We start from the raw sequence: 22093 nt of genomic DNA on the forward strand, positions 1-22093 counted from the left end.
ATTAACAAACCTTACCTGAATAGAATACATTATAATTTTAAAGCAGTGAACTGCAAATTCATTAGGATCCCACAGTTTGTGATGATCTAAATGCCTGTAATTAACAATTAAAAATTATTTTAAGAATTCCCTATTTTTATTATACTTTCTTCCTATAAAATATTCAACAATACGAAAGTTATCTAAAAAAAAGACCAAAGTTTTCACTTCCAGAAAATGTACGTATTTTTCTCAACTATCAACCCTTGTTACAAAACAACAACAAAATACCTGACTGAATATAAAACTATAAATACCTAGAGAGGGCAAGAAAGAAAAGTCCTCTCAGTCCACATGCCACAAGAGGAAAACATCTGGACAGGTGAATGTACATGGAAGCCAGCAGGGTTCTGAGAATACCGTCTGAACCCCACTCCCCAGAGCTGGCAGTTGCAAAGGTTCTGAACATAGGAAGTCTAGAGACAAAGCTCAGGGTCCACCCAAGAAAGGCAGGCTCCCAGATCAGCAATCCCTACAGCAATTAAGAGACACCACCCTCAGAGAATCAAGAGGAACTTTCTGTAGTAAGAGACTGAGGTCTTGGCTCTGGGGGCACCATGACAAACAGAAGCCCTTCCACAGGTTTCAGCCTCACACCCAGCCCTCAGGAATCAGGCAATTAATACACACTGTATTTTTCCTAGACATTTAGTAAGAAGTAAGTAGAAGGAAATGGAAAGGAGAAAAGTTTCTAAATAAATTTGTTTCTCTATATAAAAGAGTCATCTTACAAGTCCAGTGATTTTCAAAACATGTTCCTCAAACAATGCGACTCAAAAAAATCACCTGGAGATTGGATTAGAATCAACAAGGCAAAAAACAACAGATTTCCAGGCTACTGCAGCTCATTCACCAAGATCCAGAGGTTTGTGGGCCTAAAATCGTATATAATAAGCATTCTAGGGATTCTTAAGCACACTATATTTTGAGAACCACTGTCCTAGGTTCATATAAACAATTTATTATTTATGAAATCTTTCCAAAGTAGAGAGTTCCCTGACAGAGGGGTCACTCATGTACAAGGATGAAAAAGCAGAGCTACAGCCAAACTAAGCTGGCTGAGAGGTCTGAAAGTCAAAACAAACAAACAAATTCAATTTAAACAATTCTAAAATGAAAATTGACCACATAATATACTCAGTTTGAGCAAATAATAATAATAATAATAATAATAATTTTATTATTTGTATGCTATTGCTTACAGTCCTTGAGTCTTCTTGTAAGAAATGTATTGTGGTAACCTACTAACATACTTACCCTGGTTCAAACTTGTCCTGTATTGTGGGGAGTCACCAGTGAATTAGTTGAAGGTCTTCACTCAGTATGGAGCCATGGAAATTTAGGTTTTTCCTTGGGAACTATCCTGGCTCCCCCATGTGCATTAGACTGCCCCAGGCACATGGGGGAGCCGGGATAGTTCCTCTCTACTAGGAAGACCCCTGTTGGGAACTGGACAGCCTACCTCCTACATTATTTGGCAAAGAACATTCCATGGAAAATCTTTGATGTTCCCCAATATAAATAAAGCAAGCACAGGCACCATCTTGCTTGCACCCTCTATTTTCAGTGTGGAAGCTCAATCCCTGAGATGGGCTAGCCCACCCTGGCCCTACTTTCTAAAAATATTTCCTGTGTTGTGATTTTTTTGCCTCTCAACCTTTTTTAGCTTTTATTTCGCAGCCAGCCCATTCCACCAAGAGGAACCCCATTTCCACCGCTCGTGTGGGATGTGGGCAGGACTATATAGATCTACATGATTAATATTTTCAGAGGGCAATTCTGGAAGACAACTTTGATCAAGGATCTCCATTCTTCATTAAGAGACTTAAATACAAATGTCAAGATCTCTTCAGCATAAACTTAACCTTCTTCTTTTTACCCTACACTAACCCCTGAACTGTACTCAAAACTCCCGCCAATGGTACCAGTATCTTGTGCTCACTGTTGCTTAGAAATGTGATCTTCAAAACTGCTACTGAATCACTTGTTTTATTACTAGATCAAGTAACAACTGAAAGAAAACCCACTATAATGTTAAAATGAAGAATTCTTTATTCAAGAGTAGTTTCTGATGTCTATTTCCACTATCTCAAAGTCACCACTACTAAATTCTCAAATAGACATTAATTCTTTGCTTTGAACTGCTAGATCATTTATTGGGCCTTTTCTTATAATCCATACTATAATTATTGTAATGTCAATCATACATCAAGTTTATAACTCATTATATATTCCTAAAATAACCTGGAACTTTCCTTGCAGAGGGTATCTGGTATTTAATTAAATAGCTAACATGTAATTACATTAATATTTAATTAACATTTTAATTTAACTAACACATGATCAGGATTTAAGTTCAAGTTCTACATAGAATACAGCCCACTTCAAGTTACTCAATTCAAGTTAATTTGGATGCCTTTCTTCTAGGCTAGTTCCCTAAAACTTCATAAATTATCTCTCAATAAGAATAGTAAGATAAAAATGGAATTCTGATATTAAATCAGATATTGAACATAAAAAGTAAACCTGCCGTTAGTATTTTAACAAAATTCTGATTATTTTTTTGTAAAGCATACAGAGCCTTTAAAGAGTAGATCTCAATTTTGGATGAAGAGGCAGGATAGGGGGAAGGATCACAGATCCCTTTTAAAATCTAATGACTCTCTTATTTCTGAATATAATTTTGTGGTTTATAAATTCTTGTAACTAAAGTTTGACTTTGAACCTGAGGACAGAAACATCTGCTCTAAATATAGAATTTAGGATATTACATTCAGAATACTCGATATATTGCTAAATTATTACAGTCAGAAGGTAGGAAAGATACGGTGAATTTTAACAAAATAAAGTGTGGCAAAAAATGTCCAGAAACAAACTGAGTAATACAGAGTAGATCTATCATCTGATAACTGAATTAGAAATACAAGTATGAACAAAGCTTGAGAGATAATGTTTATGTGGAGAAACTTAAAGCTCATAAAGTTATTCTGCATAGAAGAAGGCATATGAATAGCAATGAGACACCTGATATTCTTATTCTGGTTAATCTCTAGTTATAAGATGAAACTTAGAGAAATTACAATGATGATGGTAAACAGAAAAGTCAAGAAACAGAAACTAGAAAATAAGAGGAATTGACCACATAAGTTAATAAAACAAGGTATATCAAGTTTGGACACTGTTTTAATATTTCACTGTATTTATGCACTTCCAGGAATGTAAGCAGATAGTTAAATGATGCATATTATTATCATTATTACTACTAAGTAATATGTGCAACAATAATTAATTACTTAAATTTTATTATTATTACTAAGCACATACTTTATATTTAAAGGGTAAAAACTCGTTAAGTAACTGAACCAGCATGATGCATATGCATGAGATGTGACTGGATCCTATGCTACTTCTACAATGCTACACTGCTTCCAATAATATCTCACTCATACAAAATTAAGAAATTAATTTTGTAAGAAATTAGAGAGAATTAACATGGCAAAGTCACAAACAACCAGAAAAACAATTACTTACGCAAAAACTGGTCTAACAGCATTGTTCATATTCCCAAAAGTGGCTCGACCCAACAGCTCTCTGAAACAGTTCTCAGCCAGCATAGCAGGATTCTCTTCTTTGTCAGTTGCAGAAGGAGAAGAAGGAGGGCCTATGCGACTAAAAGAGAGAAATCAAGAAAAACTAATGTAAGAAATTACATTCTAATATTAGAATTCTAATATTAGTTCTCATGGTTAGACAAAATAGACTTTACTTCTCAGAAATGTTAATATGGCATTTTCTTTTGTATCCCCAAATATCTTTAAGCTTAATTCTAAGGCCATGAATCTTACACCATAAAAACTAATTATATAATGTTTCAAAAAAGGAGAACTAAATTTAGCTGGGAGCCTGTTTCCAACACACTGTCCTTTACCTAATGTAAAGCACTGAGCAGTTCACTATTTGTTCGTGTTCATACAACTTCACGTTCATGTGAAATCTCAGTTAAGGACACGGTCAGGCATCCCCTTAACTGCAAGTGAGCAGAAGAAATACAGTGTACTGAAAAACCATGACCAGCCTTTGTTTAGGAAAAAAAATGTAAAAAGCTAACTAGAACACCTAAAAAGGTAGAAGTCTTGGTGGGTAGCACTTGTTTGGTTCACATCTTGAAACATTATTTTAGGCAAATTATATGCAACAATAATTAAATAAAGAAAAAGTGTATCTGTGGCACTGGAATTACACCATGGGAGAATAAAATTTTTTAAAATTTAGCAAACAGTGGTCTCTGTTTCCTATATGTTACTTATGCCAGCCCTGAAAAATAAGAGCCATAATTATGGAAAATAGATTTCTAATTAGTTTATGTCTTTTTAAAGTTTAAATATTTTGATAGAAAAATTTTGGCCTTAGTTATAGTACCAAGAATAGGGAAAATATCAAAGGAGTTAAAGCATAACAAATTTTAGACATTAGAAAAGGATTCCAAATCTGGAGATAATCACACCTGAAAAATTAAGTATAAATCCTTTCTGTAATCAGCATAAATGTAAATGAGCACAGATAGAACTACTATCATAGTTATCAATTGTTAGATGATTTTGATACTGTGCACATAATCTTGAAAATTACAAATAAAAATTTTAGAACTACAGAGTTAAATCTCTTAAATTTGTTTCAGCTTTTCTTCTTCAAATGGCAAGAAGCAAGCAGGTCAGGGTAATAAGCCAAACTGGAGAATTCTGCTTTTGAAGCTTAGTCACACATCTTCTCTATGTAGGGCAACAGAAATGTGATGGTGATATGAACTGGCACTTGAAAAAGTGAAACGTAGTGTATCATTCCAGGTGCAATTGAATGGAGGGGTGGTGGCACATAGGGAGCACCATGGACAGAAAGTCAGCATACATCCAAAAATAAGCATAATGAGGTCACCAGAATAAATTTTTCTCCAGAAAGGAATGTATTTCTAAACTCACTTAACCTCATGAGATTACTACTTAAATAATACTAAAAGCATTCTTATAGCAGGGAACACACATAAATATACACAAAAGCAACACAGCCTCAATCCCAACACCTTTACTCATTACCTGTCAACTTCTTCTATCTTTTGCATGTTAAAAAGAAGAGATGGGACAATCTTATCCATATGCTGAGGTTCCCAAATTGTAGCCCGAAGTTCATCATTAACTGTTTTGCGAACCACACCCTGAATACCTCTTATTCCAGCAATTCGAATTCTATAAAGAAAGAAAAAATAACTATGAAAAAGTTATTTAAAGAAACTTTTTTGTCTAGCCAAGAGAATGGATGTCAAGTAAAATGGCTATCTTCACAATAAAATACCTTAAAAATAACACACAGTTAAGTCTAAGTGGTTAAAATCTCCAAAAATCTAAGTTAGAGAGTAACAGGTTCAAAAGAGCTTTACATTGAAAATCATCTTTTTAAAATTAGCATTTAAAGTTCAAAAGAACTTTCAAATATATAAATATTTACTTTAAAATAAAAATATTATTTTTTCACTAAAAAAAAATCAAAAGCACAGGTTTTCCTAAGATCGTGATGGTGATATTAACTAAAAACAACATGAAGTAGATTCTTTTTTTTTTTTTTTTTTTTTGGTCTGGAAGTTGCAAAGTTAGGTAGAAAAAGAATTTCACAGTTTCTTAACACCTGCCTGCTTCTTCAGATTCCATAGCCCCTAATTTTCTCAAGCTCTTCCTTGCTCTTCTTGGGGGTGGGGTGGAAGAACTAAAAAATAGCTTACAAAAGCTTCAGAGGAACAGTCTCAAGCCAAACCAACCTGGTGACCCATCAGTCTTAAATATATATTTCTTCTGAACAAATGCTTCCTTTTTTTGAACTGTAATTATTTTCTTCCTTTTCTCCTACTACCTGAAAGACTTACCAATTAGAGGTTTATTCAGCTTACTTAACACTGTTTTTCAGAAACTATAAATCAGTTTAAAGAATGGAAGATTTGGGGAAGGGACATAATATTGCTTTACAAACCCATGGGGAAAGACTTCAGGCATTCAAGAGCAGCAAATAAGGAGAAGGGGAGATGGCAATGATATGCCACTGAATAGGTGAGAAGTGAAGTAGGAGACATATTCAAAAGTGAATTGGGAGACAAGGAGACAAATTCTGCCTATTTCAAAGATGTGTCTACATATGCTGCTTTCTAAAGTATGAAGAAGTTTTAAGAGACTCTTATGCATCTATCATAAGTGAGCAAGCCTAACATTACTACAAAACGTTTTTGCTTTACATACCTGCTGCTGCTCCACTGGTAACAAGAGGGTCAAGCCCAAGGTGGCATAGACCATATGAACAGGTAAGATGCCATGTGTCATGCCTCATACCTTAAATGGAGTAGCAGCAAATGGCGGTCCCCTTACTGGGACTTAAGAATATGTGTGACACTAGTAACTACCAATAGCTACTACAGTGCATAACTAGCATCCAGTCCAGATCTAATAGTTGGCCTGACTAGCACTTACTAGCCATGAGCTTCAAAGGTGTTTTACAGTTTCCCCATCAGTAAAATATAACATTTATGGTGTCTACAGCACAGGAAGGATGTACAGATTTAAACAAATTAATTAATATAAAGAGCTTAAACAATAATTGACCCTCAGTAAGTAATCAACAACTGTTAGCTGCCCCTGCTACTGTTAGTCACCATGATGATGATGATGATGATTATAATGATGATGATTATTTCTGCTACAGTTGAAGTGCTTAAGAAATCAGCTAGAGCTGTGATACATGAGTTTACAAATGAGAACCATTTCTATATGGCTAATATTTTAAGAAAATATTAATAGTTAACAGCTCATCTCCTATTGCTTACATCTCTTTGGATTCTTTAAGGTACGGCTTTGCTATAAATAAAGGGATAGGAGCTAAGAGTATAGTTCAGTGGTAGGGTGCTTGCTTAGCATGTGAGGCCCTTGGTTCCACTCCTAGTACGGGAAAGAAAGAGCATTGACAAAAAATATCTGAGTTAGCTGAGCAAGATGGCACTTTTTCTGTAATCCCAGCAGCTCAAGAGGCTGAGGCACAGAGATCACAAATTCAAAGTCAGCCTTGGCAATTTATCGAGGCTGTAGGCAACTCAGTAAGACCTGTCTCAAAATAAAATATAAAAAGGGCTAGGGATGTGGTTCAGTGGTTAAGTGCCTCTGGGTTCAATCCCTGGTATAAAAAAAGAAAAAAAGTATCTAAGTTATATCCTGAAATGGAACATTTACAACCTAAATGAAAACTAAATAGGTTTTATTTAAGGCAAAGAAAGATAAACTTCAATTCCTCTTAAGTATCTTAAACCATTTTATTTTACTCATTTATTTCACAGTAGTTCAAATGAAATATTGGTATTCAAATTATTACATAGTATAGGAAAGACCTAGAATTAGGGAAAAGTACTGTAAGTCTTTCTTTGCGTATGGAAAATTCTCAAGTCTGTTTTTGTTGGGACTGGGGGTATAGCTCAGGGTAAAGAACTCAACTAGCATGGGAACCGAGTCCTAGATTCAATCCGCAGCCCCACCAAAACCAGAATAGAAAATGTTTCTAGCTTTCAAGTTTTTTTGTGTGTTTTTTTGGTAAATAATAATGAAAAACATTACATGAAAAAAAATTTTAAAGACATTTCACTAGGGGGCGATAAATACCCAAAAATAAGGAATCTACCTTTGATACATCGGAAAGAATTTTGACAGTTCTATTTGTAATATGTAATGGTTTGTTTAAAAAAAAATATTTTTACCCGTCCTTTAGTAATAGAAAAAAAGATATTAGTAGTGACTGGGGTACATAGGAAATTAATTATCATAAGGCAATTCTAGTATTTGTATCTCCAAAGTTTCACACTTCATAATAAAGCATTAAAAACAGGACTCTTCATGGCCCACGCTATCTTGAGGAAACAATACACTAACAGAGAAATGACTATTACCTCTCGGCTTTCTTTCTCCAAGTTAAAATAACTTTTACATTTATTTTCATTCAAGGAAATTAACACTGTAGCTTGCAGATTCCAACTAAAAGCTAGTTATTACATCTCTACACGTTCCCTTAGTTACTTTAAAATAAAACTAAAAATTACAAAACATGCTATATCTTGATTAGCAACTGCTGAAAATAACTCCCAGGCTTCAGGCCAATTTCTTTTTATTAGGTATATTAGAATGGAGCATTAGCTCAAATTGCTTTCTATATTTACCAAGGTTATGTTGACTTTAAATCTTAACTTTAAAATTTCTCATTTTTATACAGATATCAACTGACCTGGGGAATGTAGCTCAATGGTACAGCACTTAACTAGCATGTGGTAAAAACTGGGTTCAACCAAAAAGAAAAAAAAAATACACTCTACATAGATATCAACGTATAGACTGGGTTTGTAATTAAATGTTCACTTCCAAATACCTATACTCTATAAATGCTAGAAGTATTTTAAATAAAGTGTCACTTCAGTAGTCAACAATGTCAGAATGACAATAATTTAGTTTTATACAATCACTTCATTTAATATCTCTTTATTGATTCAAAAGGACTTATTTACAGCCTACTATGTGATATAGTAGTCCTCAAAAACAAAGCCCTTGTGTTCCTGAAATTTATACTCCATAGAGGTATAAGAATCAGAAGATACTTTAAGAAGAATAACTAGGGTGGGGTGGAGGGTTGACAGTTAATAAAAGGTGGCTAGAAGAGAATTCTTGGGATAAGGTGATATCAGAGGAAACTCTGTACAAATCGAGGTAACAAGCCACACAGCTATCTGGGTAATTGGTCATGGCAAAAAAAAAAAAAAAAAAAGTGTGTCTAGAGCCCTAAAGTATTCAAGAGATATCAAGGAGATCCATGTGTGAAATAGAGGGAAAGCAGGAGGGAATGACTGTATGACAGGATCAGATATAGGCAGGGAGAGCTGAAGGAACATTCTGGCTACACTAAAGACTGAATTTTAGCGACCAAATTAAAAAATTACTCTGATTTTGCATTTTCAGTCAGTTTTATCTTCTACCAGCAATGGAAAGCTGTTTCACGGACATTCTTATTTCTTTAATAATCACTATGTAAAGTATAAACATAATATTTACCTATAGATTACTTACTATCAATCATAAAATAAAGTAATACATACTCTGTTCGTATTTCTGGATCACTATGACAGGAATGACACATGGCACTGAATCGAGACACAAAAAAGTCATAACGTCTGTGATAAGACGGTGTATCTTCTTCAATATTTGCAAATTTGACAAACTAAAAAACAAAAACAACAATACTTACAATATACTTTTTGAAAGTGTGGGACAAATACATTTACTTTTATTATCTTTTATATTAACAAGCAATAGCCAAATAAGAAGCAAATGAAATGTATTCGATATAAATATTTCATAGACACAAAAGGAATTTTTTGATAATGAACTTTCAGATAATCAAGGATAGTATTCTAGACATTAAATGCAGCTTCCTTTCAGTGAGCAAGCCCACTCTATGAAAGAAACAATCTTGCTCTTAACTCTTCCATATTTCCTGCACTCTGATAATGTTTCTTTCAGTGAAGAGCGCAATTAGGCCACAATCTCTACAGAACATTATTGCTTAATTGTGGGTAGAAAATCTCCCTTGACAGAAAAACACATGAGTGAACAAACTTCATACAAAAATGAGACAAGAAAAGGAAAATTAACTGAAGAAAATTTGCCAGTCTCAGTAGAAAAAAAAATATGGAGATGGTAAAATTCATTCTACCTCCTTTATAATGGTGTGTATGTGTATCTCCCCATATGTTTAGGAAATTTTGAATATCCCACATGTGCACAGACCTAACTCCGACAATTCCTTAATATGCACTTTTTTCTCTTAGTTTTCTAAATCATTTATTACTTCAGTATACCAGACAGTCTAAACACAACAAACTGTTAGCTCATTTACATATCTAAATATACATAAATAAATACCTGCCAGGATATTGACTTCAAAAGACTATATCCAAAAAAGTATTATTCAACCAAAGTATCACAATAATCAGAATTACTAACTTCTGTTGTAAACAAAACTGAAATAGATGGAATGAATTTGAATACATGAAGTATGATACTAAAAAGGTTTTAAAATAGTTGAGCTTGAGCTTTGATTTACCATTATCTAGAAAAGGGCCACAAAGGGCTGGGGTTGTGGCTCAGTGGTAGAGTGCTCGCCTAGCAGGCATGAGGCACTGGGTTCGATCCTCAGCACCACATAAAAACAAAATAATGTGTCCACCTAAAAACTAAAAAAATACATAAATAAATATTTTTTTAAAAGGGCCACAAACACTATACCTGGTTCAGATTAAACTCATAAGCACCATCTGTTCTGTAGCAACCTCAACACAATAGGTGTTTTCTCATGAGTTCTTATTTAGTCATTCCAAGAACCCTGAAAGGGTATCATTATCCCCATTTTACAGAAAGGATATTGAAGACCAGAGACTTTGTCCAAAGCAACAGTTAGTGATTGTTGAAGTTGCCATTATAGTACAGAGGTTTATCTACAATTATCAAGATGCCTATTTTACATACTACCACATGAAAACAGTTTTAGAAAATATTATACCAAATATTTATACTTTTTATTAAAATAAATGATGAATAATAAGGAAATACTCAAAAAATTTAAATAGAAACACAAAAAGGTCTATCTATAAACTATGCTCCCCATTTTCTAATATCTATAAAAAGAAGTTAAATTATTAAAGGACAACTTCTGAATTTTGGAATTATAGGTGACTATGACTTTAGTTTACTCATATTTTTTAGCATTATCCAAATTTACTACAATAAACATTTTGTTTTTAAAATTAGAAAAAATAAATAAAATAAAAATCTCCATTAAAATTTTCAATGTCCTTGGGAATTCTTTGAAGAAAAAACTTAATTCTATTTTCACTTAATCAAAGTCACAAATAATCATATAAGCTAAGTGATCATTTACAGAAGCAGCTCCAATTGCCCTTGAACATAAAAAGGTGGCTCTGTCCTCCAGGGGAATTGCACAAAGCACATCTTCCCAGTTTTGTGGAGACAGTCATCTAATTCCCCTTATTCTGGAAACTAGCAAATTTTAAACCCATAAAGTTTATTCTAAAATATTTCAATAAAAAGTATTATCACTGCAGACTTATCACATGCAAGAACAGAGAAAATGAGGCACAGTACTGCAGCAGATCAGGTACCCCCACCCAAAAGAACCTGGCCATAATTAAGCTTTTCCTCTCATCAGGAAGATTTTTACAAAGAGTTTCAGCAGGATGTCTGCAGAGAGAATTGTAGTTTGAATCTTCCTCTTGCTTGTAAATGCCAGGTTTACAGGCAAAAGGTGTGACAGAGTTAAGAATCTAAAGTCAAGCTTGTTGTGCAAAAAGATACTATCTCTTGCACTTTCTGGGAACTCAAAGAAAAATAATCATTTTTTATATAAACCTCCAAGCCCTTCCTCCCACTGGGTATAAAGTCAAAGAATATCCAAGCTCCGCCTTCAGAGAATTTTAGGTGATAGCCCTTTCAGGATCTCCTACAGTCCATAAACCTGCTTCCTGAAAATTCCTTGGATGTCCAGCCTCTTCTGTCCTACTTCAGTACCATGCAGAGATTATGAACAGGCTCTGTTAGATGGATCTGGATTTGGGCACCACACTTAATAACTGGATGTGTTACCTGTGAATGCCTAACTTAAATGGTTGGTGAGAAACAACAGGTAGCACCATGCCTTGCACAATGCATATATGCAATAAAACATATGTCCTATTTTTTTATCCACTTAAAAATTTAAGTGGGGAATTAAATATATTTCAAAAGACACGGAAAGGCAGCAGCAATGCAGTTTCTCACCCTAAGTACTATTAAAATTCTGGGCCCAATAAAACCTTTGCTATAGGAACTATCCTGGGCACCACTGGATGTTCAGCAGCATCCCTCACTTCCTAAATACCACCAGCATTCCAACCTATACTATATAAATTAAAAATGTTGGGGCTGGGGATGTGGCTCAAGCAGTAGCGCACTCGCCAGGCATGCGTGCGGCCCGGGTTCGATCCTCAGCACCACAACAAAGATGTTGTGTCCGCCAAAAACCAAAAAATAAATAAATATTAAAAAATTCTCTCTCTCTCTCTCAAAAAAAAAAAAATGTTTTCAGTACTTGACAAATATCCAGGGAGGGAAGAGAGAGAAGAGAACTGTCCTGGATGAGAACCACTGCTTTGGTGTAGTGAGTGGTTTCAATGACTGGTCTCTGTGGACAACTGTCAACATTTATACAAAATGGTCAAGATTAGCAATGAGGCTTAAAAAAAAAAATGAGATGTGTCAAACAAATACAAGAGGAGGAAAGAAAGAAAAGTAATCTATGATTTCCTTAAGTCTTAATCCACAAAAATGACTGAATAATTGTACCATAAAGAAGAAAAGCTTTGTAAGAATGCCTAGGATTGGACTGCCATATTAAATACGGCACTACTTTCCTGGGTCTTTGGAATTATTTACCTGCAACTTCTTATATATAAAATACTAATATTTTTAAGCTTCAGGGGTTTTATAAAAATTAATGACACAATATATGTAAGTACCTAGAGCACACACTATTTTATTTTTCCAAAAAGCTTAAGTCAAAGTTGCATAGTATCAACATTTATAATCATTGTATACTATTATTTTAAAACAAAAATTGTTTCTTTACAATGTTGGAAAACAGACATGTTTCAGATTTCAGAGTTTTTCTCATTTTGGAATATTTGCATAGACTTTCAGCACCAGCTGAGCATCATTAATCTGAAAATCTAGTTACAGTGCTCAAAAAGTTGGATTTTGGAGCATTTGCCATTTCAGATTAGGGATTTTCAACTTATTATATACAGTGGTACTAACATTACTTAACATTTTTCTTTCCTGAATTGTGTACATTCAGGTATACTGTGTTCTTTCCTGTATTTGTAAAAGTTTATAATAAAAAATGAGTAAAAATAACAAGTACCCAACATAGGAGATCCTAAATTAATAATATCTTTGTTGGGCCCGGGCCTGTTAGCTGGAAAGCAGCCTATGTTGTTTATGTGAGGGGCTCTTAATGGCTTGGCACACCAAGTCTGGGATATTTGTAGTTTGGAACATTGACCATTACTAACCCCATCACCATGGTAACCTGGCTACCCACAGGTGCACAGCATATTCCATTCCTTTTGCTTTTTTGCTTCTGACCTATTGGCCCATCGGTTGCCATTCGTAAGGGTGTTGCTAGTTCACTGGATTATTACAGCCCTCAGCTGAATTTTCCCAGTAACAGACTATACATAAAAGGCTTGCCTATGCAATAATAAAGTGGATCGAGTTCTCTGAAACTGGTTTCAGAAAGTCACTCTTTGACTCTCGCTACACCCTCCTCAGCTGTTTGGTGGGCTTCAGCTGGACCAAGAGAGCCCACAGATACCTATTACTGCCTTACTAAGTTGGCATCAGCACCAAAAGGTAAATGTCAACAATAAAATGTACAAATATAATATAAAAATATCAAAAACTAAATTAAAAATATTAATTGATAAAATATGGCACTCAGCACTACTACAAAGTGAAAATTAGACTTTCAGGGAATATTAGATAAATAATGTTGGTCAAGAAAATATTGTGTTTGATTTAATATAATTCACTTAGAAGTAGGTAACCTGGGATTTTGTCTTTTGTCCAAATAACTCATTAAAATAGTTCTAATAGCTCTGCTGGCTGCAAGTAAAGAAACTTCTGGGAATGCATGCTAAATCCTTTCCCCAGCTATTACACCATTTCCCCTAAACTTTCCCATTCTAATTATGAAGGAAACAGATGGAGACTTCAGTAGCTCTCTTGCCTAAAACTAAGTCAATCACATAACTAACTGCATCTGGAAATATGCAATACCATACTAAGGGTTTCTGAATAAGAATTTCATTTGTATACTTCTACTTTTATAACCATCTATTCTTAACAGTAATAATAATTATCAATGCTAGCCACTATTCTAAGAACTTCATATATATTAACTCACACCACACAATCATCTCATAAAATTGGAATTATTATTATTATCCTTATATTACAGATGAAAATCTAAGGCAAGTAGAGGTTAAATAACTTTCCAAAGATAAATGGCTAGAATTTTACAGCCATAATTCAAACCAAGGCAAGTGGACTCTGGAATCCATGCTGGCAGTCATCACTTACACTTCCTCTCCCTGTGTCAGAAAATAATTATGCATAAACAATAGCAGGTGACATATCATTTGACTAGCTGTTGATAAAAAAATGCATAAGAACCTACTATATAACACATACATATTGTATATCATACAGTCCTCAGAAGAACAGAAGGTTATACAATGAGACTGAAGACAAGAGATATAAGGTATCTCATGTATGTAAGATAAAGACAATAAACGGTTAATCACTGTATTTTATTTTCCTTTTCCTTTCCAACAAACTATGTATGATTCAGGACAGAAAAAAAAAATGAGCATGGCAAGAAGAACTAGTTCTAAAGCAGTCTAAGAAGGAATGAAGATAGAAACCCTGACTTTCATGGAAAAATGATGGAGAAAGAACAGAAAGAATAGCAATGGGACAGCTGAACAGCCATAGGCCAAATGTGGATGAAAATGAACCCCTAACTCATATCACATAAAAACAGCAACTCAAAATAGATGGCAGACCTAAACTATAAAACTCTTACAAGAAACCAGAGAAGTAAAACTTTGTGACCTTGGATTAGGCAATGGTTTCTTGAATGTGAGACTAAGGACACAAAAGAAGTGATAAAAGAAAATTGGACAAATTAGACTTTATTAATTAAATACTTTAGTGAATAAAAGCACACGAACAAGAAAAATAGAAAGATGAATCACAGAATTTGAGAAAATATTTGTAAATCATATACCTGATAAAGGACTTGTATTAAGAATATTTAAAGAACTTTTATAATTTAATAATAAAAAAGTAAACAAATGATTTAAACAGACATTTGTCCAAAGAATATAAAGCCAATGAGTACATGAAAAAAAAATATTTAACCTCATTAGTCATTAAGGAAATGAAAATCAAAACTATAAATATACCCCTTCAGACCCTCTAGGATGGTTATAATCAAAATGACAAACAATAACAGGTACTGGTAAGGATGTGAAGAATTTGGAACACTCATATGTTGCTGATAGTAATATAAAATGATGCAGCTCTTTGGAAAACAAACAGCTAACCTTAAAACCTAGCAATTATACTGCTAAATATAAACCCAAAAGAATGAAAAAGCTATGTCCACAAACTTGTACACAAATGTTCATAACAGCCAAAAAAGTCCAAACAATCCTAAACTAATGAATGGGTATATAAAAGTATAGTATATCTATAAATTGGACTGTGATGTCATAAATAGGAATGGAGTGCTGATGTATGCCAATACCCAGATGACCCTTCAAAACACTATGCTAAGTGAAAGAAGAAAAAAAATTCCATTTATTTGAAATATTGCAAGTAGGAAAATCCACAGAGAGTAAAGTAGATTAGTGGTTTCCAGGGGTTGGGAAAGGAGGGCATGAAGGGGTGGTGAATGTACAACTCTCTAAACATAAAAAGACACTCAAAGGATACTTCGTAAGGGTGAACGCTATAAAGCTGCTATTTTGACAAAGCTTGAAACTCAAAGGAAGAACAAGACACAAAGTTACTTCTATAACAGATAACTCAGGGAAGGTAAAATGACAGTTATCAATTCATTTATGGTCAGGTATTTCATCATGAATGGTGGGTATCACAGATTTTACCAAGAATGATAGAAAACACTAGAGACAAAGTGTTCTAATCTTATCTTCATCTACACTAGCTCTCCAAATGCCCTGTCCAAGGAGTTGGCCTTTCTCAGGCAAACACTCTTTAAAAAGATATAAATTTGAGATATGCTAACTGAACTTAAAAATTCACAAGAGAATAGTTTTACTCACAGAATTTGTTCCAAGAACTTGAAGCTTTGGTTCCCCTGATTCCAGCAGCTTTGCCACCATATGAAGAAAGCTTTCTACGAAGGGCTTGATGCTTTGAGAATGGCAGGCCATAAGAAGTTGGTCCAGGGCCTCCATAGCAATTAGCACATACCTAAATGCAAAGAAAAACAATGTCAAAATGCTTGTCTCTCTCTTAATTCCCCTAAAGGCTCTTCTCATTGAAATGATTCAGATATATTTATTTAAAACAACACAGACAAATTCAGCAGCTTCTAAGTGAAATGTTAATTCTCACACAACACTTATGATCTTAGTAGATTATAAAATAATCCTAGTGTTGAAGAATACAAAAACTATATAGTACCACTCCCATCTTCTCCTCCTCCTAAAACAACTCTTTCAGAGTAAATCTCTCATATTACCTTTGTGTAATTTTTCTTTGTAAACATGGATATTTTCCAGACTTTTAACTGTATTTATTTGTATATGACCCAAAAATAGTAAAGCAATGTGCCTAAATTTCCAGTATGACCTACCTATATTTATGAGTAGATAAAACAATACTGGAAACAAAAGAATATAAGGAAATGTCTCATAAATTTTATTTTACAATTCCACAGATTTTAAATCTTGCAAGTGCCCTAAATTTAGTTTTCAGACAACTTTCCTCTAATAATCTATGAGACTACCTGTGCCATGACCACTGTTGTATATGCTATTAATGTGCAAGTCAGAAAGTCAACATACAGCTGGAAGAAAGAATATTCTTAAGAAACTAAGATCATAAAATGACAATATTGAAAAGCATTCATATTTCAAAATTGCAAAGTTATTACTGTTCAAGCATAGAGAATGGGTTAAAATGCTAGACCTTAATTTGTAGGCAGCAATATATCCATACCAGTTCCAAATCAGCATGCTTATTACATTTTCTTAATCTTGGTATCTAAGCCTAACATGATACTCGTTTACCCCTCTGAAAGGTAAAACTGAAGCTGTACCCAAACCAGTTGTTAACAGGATCTGTTGTTTTCAAATTAGAGACAGATTTTCAGACACACACTACAGACCAAGTAAGTAGATTTCTACTATTTGGTATTTTCAAAAATTAATAGATGCTGAAGCTAATGCCAACTCAGTTAAATAACCTGACCATGTTCCTAAGACCTGACCACCAGAAAATATAAGCTAGAGTATCTACATGGGTTTTATATATTTCCTTTATAATAATACTGTTTTATGTTACAAATATGATCTTTGTCTGATCAGATGGCACAATAATTTATAGAATAATTTATCCAAGGAAGAATTTTCCAAAGACGCTATATTAGTTTCCTTACCCAGAACGATGTCTGACAACATCCCTGCTCAGCCTTTCTGCCAGGTAAGAACCTATTCGATCCAGCTTCTCAGGAGCAGATACTGCATAAAAGGTCAATTTTTCCATATCAGCTTTAACAAGGCCATCCTAAAAATAATGACAAGTATCCAGATTATTTATCTTTTCATGCTTATTTTTTGTTTGTTTCTTGTATTTTTAAGTGTTGCCTATTTCACATTTTTCCATTCTGGACTGGGAATTAATTCAATTTAAGCTGAACCTTTCCAGGTGTAATGTTCTCAGTTCTAATAATATTTACTATTCTAGATACATGCAACTTTCAAAAAATTAAAGAAAAAAAAGCTAAAGAAACACCCCACTTAAGCAAAGAATTTAAATAGCCCTTCCAAAACAATGAATTAGACTCTTAACACTTTCCTTTATAGAGCAATTAACTCAGTATATAGGGAATGAAATGTATTTTATTAAAAAGATTTCAAACAAAACTTGCTTAATTTAATGTTAAATTATTAAGCCTATACTCTTTTACACATACAACAGTGACCATATGCTTTCATTTAATGAGTCAGAACCTACTTATATCATTATAAAGTTTTGTGGTAATTAATAAGAGAAAATATTTGGAACTATATTAATCTATGCTTAGTTGATGTATTAAAAAAAACTAACATCAACAGCCACAGGATCCTTATACAAGATTATAAAATATCATTCCTTTCCATCCTCTAAAGATGACATGCAGTAGATCTAATGATTCTCCCCCACTCTCATACAAGCTCGAGTAAATCACCACACCCAAATTTCTTGGCCAGAAATCATCATTCAACTAACTGACTGCTACTTAGGAAAATTGGAGGAGAAAAAGGATACAAGAAGATTATGCTAGATGATGAATCTACAATACAAATTTTATAAAAGTGTTTTTTCAACTTCAATTGGCCCCTCTCTGGGAATTTTACTCCTTCCCTAATGGCACCACTCTCTCCTAGTGCGCACTTGCTCTACTCTGCAATGGAATCAGAGAGTTTGCAGCTCTTGTGTATGTTTTCTTTCCCTTGGCCACTTCAACCTAGGGACCCTTCTCTAGTTCACTGAGAGTTCAACCTTCAGGTCTCAACTTCCTCTAAAGATCCTTCAAGGGGTCAGATATTCCTACTATACGTTCTTGTTCTTTTAGTGCACAGCACTAAGAGAACACACAGCAGTACAATCATACTTCTTTTCACTCATTAAACAAATACTAATTTAGTGCCAACTATGTGCCAGGCACTGAGATAGACACTAGAGAAACCACAGTCAGCAAAGAAAGGTATTAATTCACTTAGTCTTTAAGAGAACTTTATGATAGGTACTATTTATTATTTTCATTACACATGAGAAACATGCCCAATATCAAATGGCTAGTAATTATGGGAAATCGCTTCTTGTCCCTGCTAAGTGCCGTGTGTGTGAAATTCATAAAAATCTTTCCTCTTCTTTAACCTACTTTACAGATTGTTATTTGAATACTTGGCAAAACAAAGATTCTTTCTGTAACCACCTTCTAGTTTATTGGTCATCACTCCAAGTGTTCAAAACGTCTACATGTCTACAAGTTAAAGTGGGTAAAGCTGACAAGCCTTGTCTGCCCTTCATATTCCTCCATACTCTGTTCTCTACCCTGCCTTCAGTAACTGCATGTCCTGGACTTCTCAAGGAAATAATGATTTGAATATTCAATCTATTAACTAATACATGTTAAATTTCAAATCGGAAACCACAGTCAACACTATTTCTATAATTAAGATACGGGAACATTCATTTTAAGTCTAAAGGATCAACTTGCTCTTGACCTCAAATATATCTCCTGCTTTCTAATGCTGTTTCTCTTTGCCCTCAAATGCAATGAAGTGGCTATTTTTCTCTCCCTCTCCAGATGTACTACATCCTTAAACCTCAGAAAATCTCATTTCCTCTGAGAATACTTCCCAGAGATACCAACCCACAGTGGTATCCCCTTGATTTTCAGGCCAAAATGTTACCCCCTGATTTACTTAACATTTTACTTACTGATTTATACACTGTGATTTACTATCTTATATGCTTTTGTTTTATGTCAATGTATGAAAAGCTCCATAATGGCCTGTCTTAGGGATTTGAATATGCCACAAATTATCCAATAGTATTTATGAATAACCTCCTCCATAAAGTTGAATATTCAAACAGTTTTGATTAAAAATAACATATATCAACATTAAAGTTAAAATGTCCAAAAGGTTTCCATATACTTGGCTGCTCTTTAAAATAAAGCAAATTCTGGAAATCAAACTCAAATATTGTAACATTTTGTGTCTATATTTTTTTTAAATGAGACCAAAGGAGTCTTAGAAAGTGTGTAAGGTAGTGTCAAACAAAATTACCCACACCCAGTTGCTTTGAAACTAGTAACTGTCTCATGCATGAGCCCAGTGTGAGCAGAAAATCATGTCTGTGTGCATAGTTGTATCCTGAGCACAAACTAAAAATCATCTGACACTGCTTCATAAATTTTTGATTGTTGCTTAAACAGTATATAGATTACCAAACAACCACCTCTCATCCCAGATTTATGCCTAATCTATGAAAATAACTGAGAACTAGACAATCAATCATGAGTAAACTTAAATTTTAAGAAAGAAAGAAAGAAAGAAAGAAAGAAAGAAAGAAAGAAAGAAAGAAAGAAAGAAAGAGTATAAAAGAAAGTAGTGTACTTGACAAGATGTAGGGATAAAAGTAGAGAAATCAAAGTAGGGAAACCTTAAGGAGATCAGCAGGGGGCAGAAGGGGTCAGCAAAGAGAAGGATCAGTAGATGTAGATCAAATTACTTTTGGATCTTCAGGAAAGATGTTATCCACTAGGCGTTTGTAGCGAGGACGCAAAGCAGAACAGCAGCAACACACTCCTGTTAAAAAAAAAAAAGTTATAGAAATTAATATTGTAAACTGACTCAGAAATTCATTTCTGAATATTAGTGATCTAGGATTTAAAATACAAAGAAAAAGTTCAAACTGTCACAAATAGAAAAGGCATGCAAATTCAATTAAGTTGCTATGTAAGAAAATTAAATTTCTTTTCCCTTTCCCAAAGACATGTGGCTGTTAAGAATTTGCACTAAGACTCTACCCCAAATCAAAATCATCCTATTAGGCAAATGTATGATCTGTATCTGCCCTCCCCCCTTATCTCCTTTCTAAGCTCCTCTCCCATTACTCTCTGAACACATCCCCACCTGTGTGTACCAATCCTCTCTACTCCAGTCACAATGGTCGCTCTCCTGATCCTAGGTACCCTCCTTGGATCTCTGATGTTACTGTTTCCTCTGCCTAGAACATGTCAAAAGATCTTATCAGACTGTCACTTTCTTTGATTATTCATTTAAATCTCTGACCACCCTTACCTTGCTTTGGTTTTCCATTGCACTTAACACCCTACATATTAAACAATTTTCCTACTGTGTTTATTGGTTAGGAACTGCTTTCCCTCACCAGGAAATAAGCTCAGGTGAAGGCAAGGATAATTGTTTTGCTCACACATGAATCCCAAAAATTCAGAATAACAGAGGGCACACAGTAGGCACCCAAATATTTGTGGAGTGCATGCACACATGAATGAATTTGTACTGTCCCTACTTCAACAATGCCTTCCTTACTGCTCTTTTCTACTTTTACAATGTAGCTCTGATTTAGCTGACCTGCAATTTCTTATGTAACTTCCTAACATGTCCTCCAGCCTCCTCCTAGAGTAGCTACCACATAGAGAGGGTATTTACAGCCCAACTCTAGCAATATGATTATAGTGAACCTCCAACAACTCACTGATACAGACTATGTAGAAATGTCCTAACATAACATCCTTCAAAACTAATAATCTCTTGTTACTAATCACTCTATATACTTCATAAAATTAATATATTCCAAAATAGCTTAATTTTTAAATGAACATATTTTATTCTGTAAAAACATATAAGAATATGTATTCTTATGACTAAAATTTTAAAAAGACTAAAGGATTTGAAACAGATATGACAAAAGACATATGTTTAATTTATAAACTTTTATAGAAATATGACCAACAAATAAATAGAAAAAGACATGATCCAGAAAACCTGGGTCCAGTCCAATTCTTTCTCTTAAATTGCTACATGGCTTGGGGAAGGCATAACAAGATCGAAAGTGGGCCTATAATCTCAACAACTTAGGAGGCTAAAGTAGGATGATTTCAAGTGGAAGACCAGCCTCAGCAACTAAGCAAGGCCCTAAGCAACTTGGCAAGATGTCTTAAAATAAAAAATAAAAAGACCTGGAGATGTGGCCTAGTGGTTAAGCATCCCTGGGTTCTCACGATTTATGAAACTAGTATGTGTAAGTAAGCATACTTAGGCTCTATATGCTGATATTTGTAAAATGCTTTTTATTGTTCAGGATATTTTTCACTAGAAGACAAAATAATCGAAAGAATTCAAATATTTCAAAGAGTTATTTTTTCAGATTATTAACATCAGAATACGTGAATCCTTTTTAGTTTCAAAAGCAAAACAAACATTTGGTTATGGCGGGGAGGGGGGATAATAGCCAAAGTAGCAAAATCACCTTTCTGCATCTACTACACCTAATAAAAACTACATCAGATAAGTATTAATACTGGCATTAAAATTAATTAAAATCCA

General features: G+C 34.1%; 1 protein-coding gene across 3 annotated transcripts in view; it reads right to left on the minus strand.

Moving 5' to 3' along the window:
* The window catches only part of Efr3a (EFR3 homolog A), a 90605-nt gene that overhangs the window by 40961 nt on the left and 27551 nt on the right, over window positions 1–22093 (minus strand). For 2 of the 3 annotated variants that reach the window (XM_026407171.2, XM_077800546.1), the window contains exons 2-8: window positions 20253–20329; window positions 17407–17534; window positions 16067–16217; window positions 9200–9321; window positions 5130–5279; window positions 3571–3708; window positions 16–94 (exon numbers count right to left, since the gene is read on the minus strand). In XM_026407171.2, the coding sequence (XP_026262956.1) occupies window positions 16–94; window positions 3571–3708; window positions 5130–5279; window positions 9200–9321; window positions 16067–16217; window positions 17407–17534; window positions 20253–20329 (845 nt within the window). Of the gene's footprint in view, window positions 1–15; window positions 95–3570; window positions 3709–5129; window positions 5280–9199; window positions 9322–16066; window positions 16218–17406; window positions 17535–20183; window positions 20330–22093 lie in introns of all 3 variants that reach the window. The other variant, XM_077800547.1, reaches the window with a different exon arrangement.

The sequence above is a fragment of the Urocitellus parryii genome, chromosome 7 (genome assembly GCF_045843805.1).
Source record: "Urocitellus parryii isolate mUroPar1 chromosome 7, mUroPar1.hap1, whole genome shotgun sequence".
NCBI classification, from domain to species: Eukaryota; Metazoa; Chordata; class Mammalia; order Rodentia; family Sciuridae; genus Urocitellus; species Urocitellus parryii.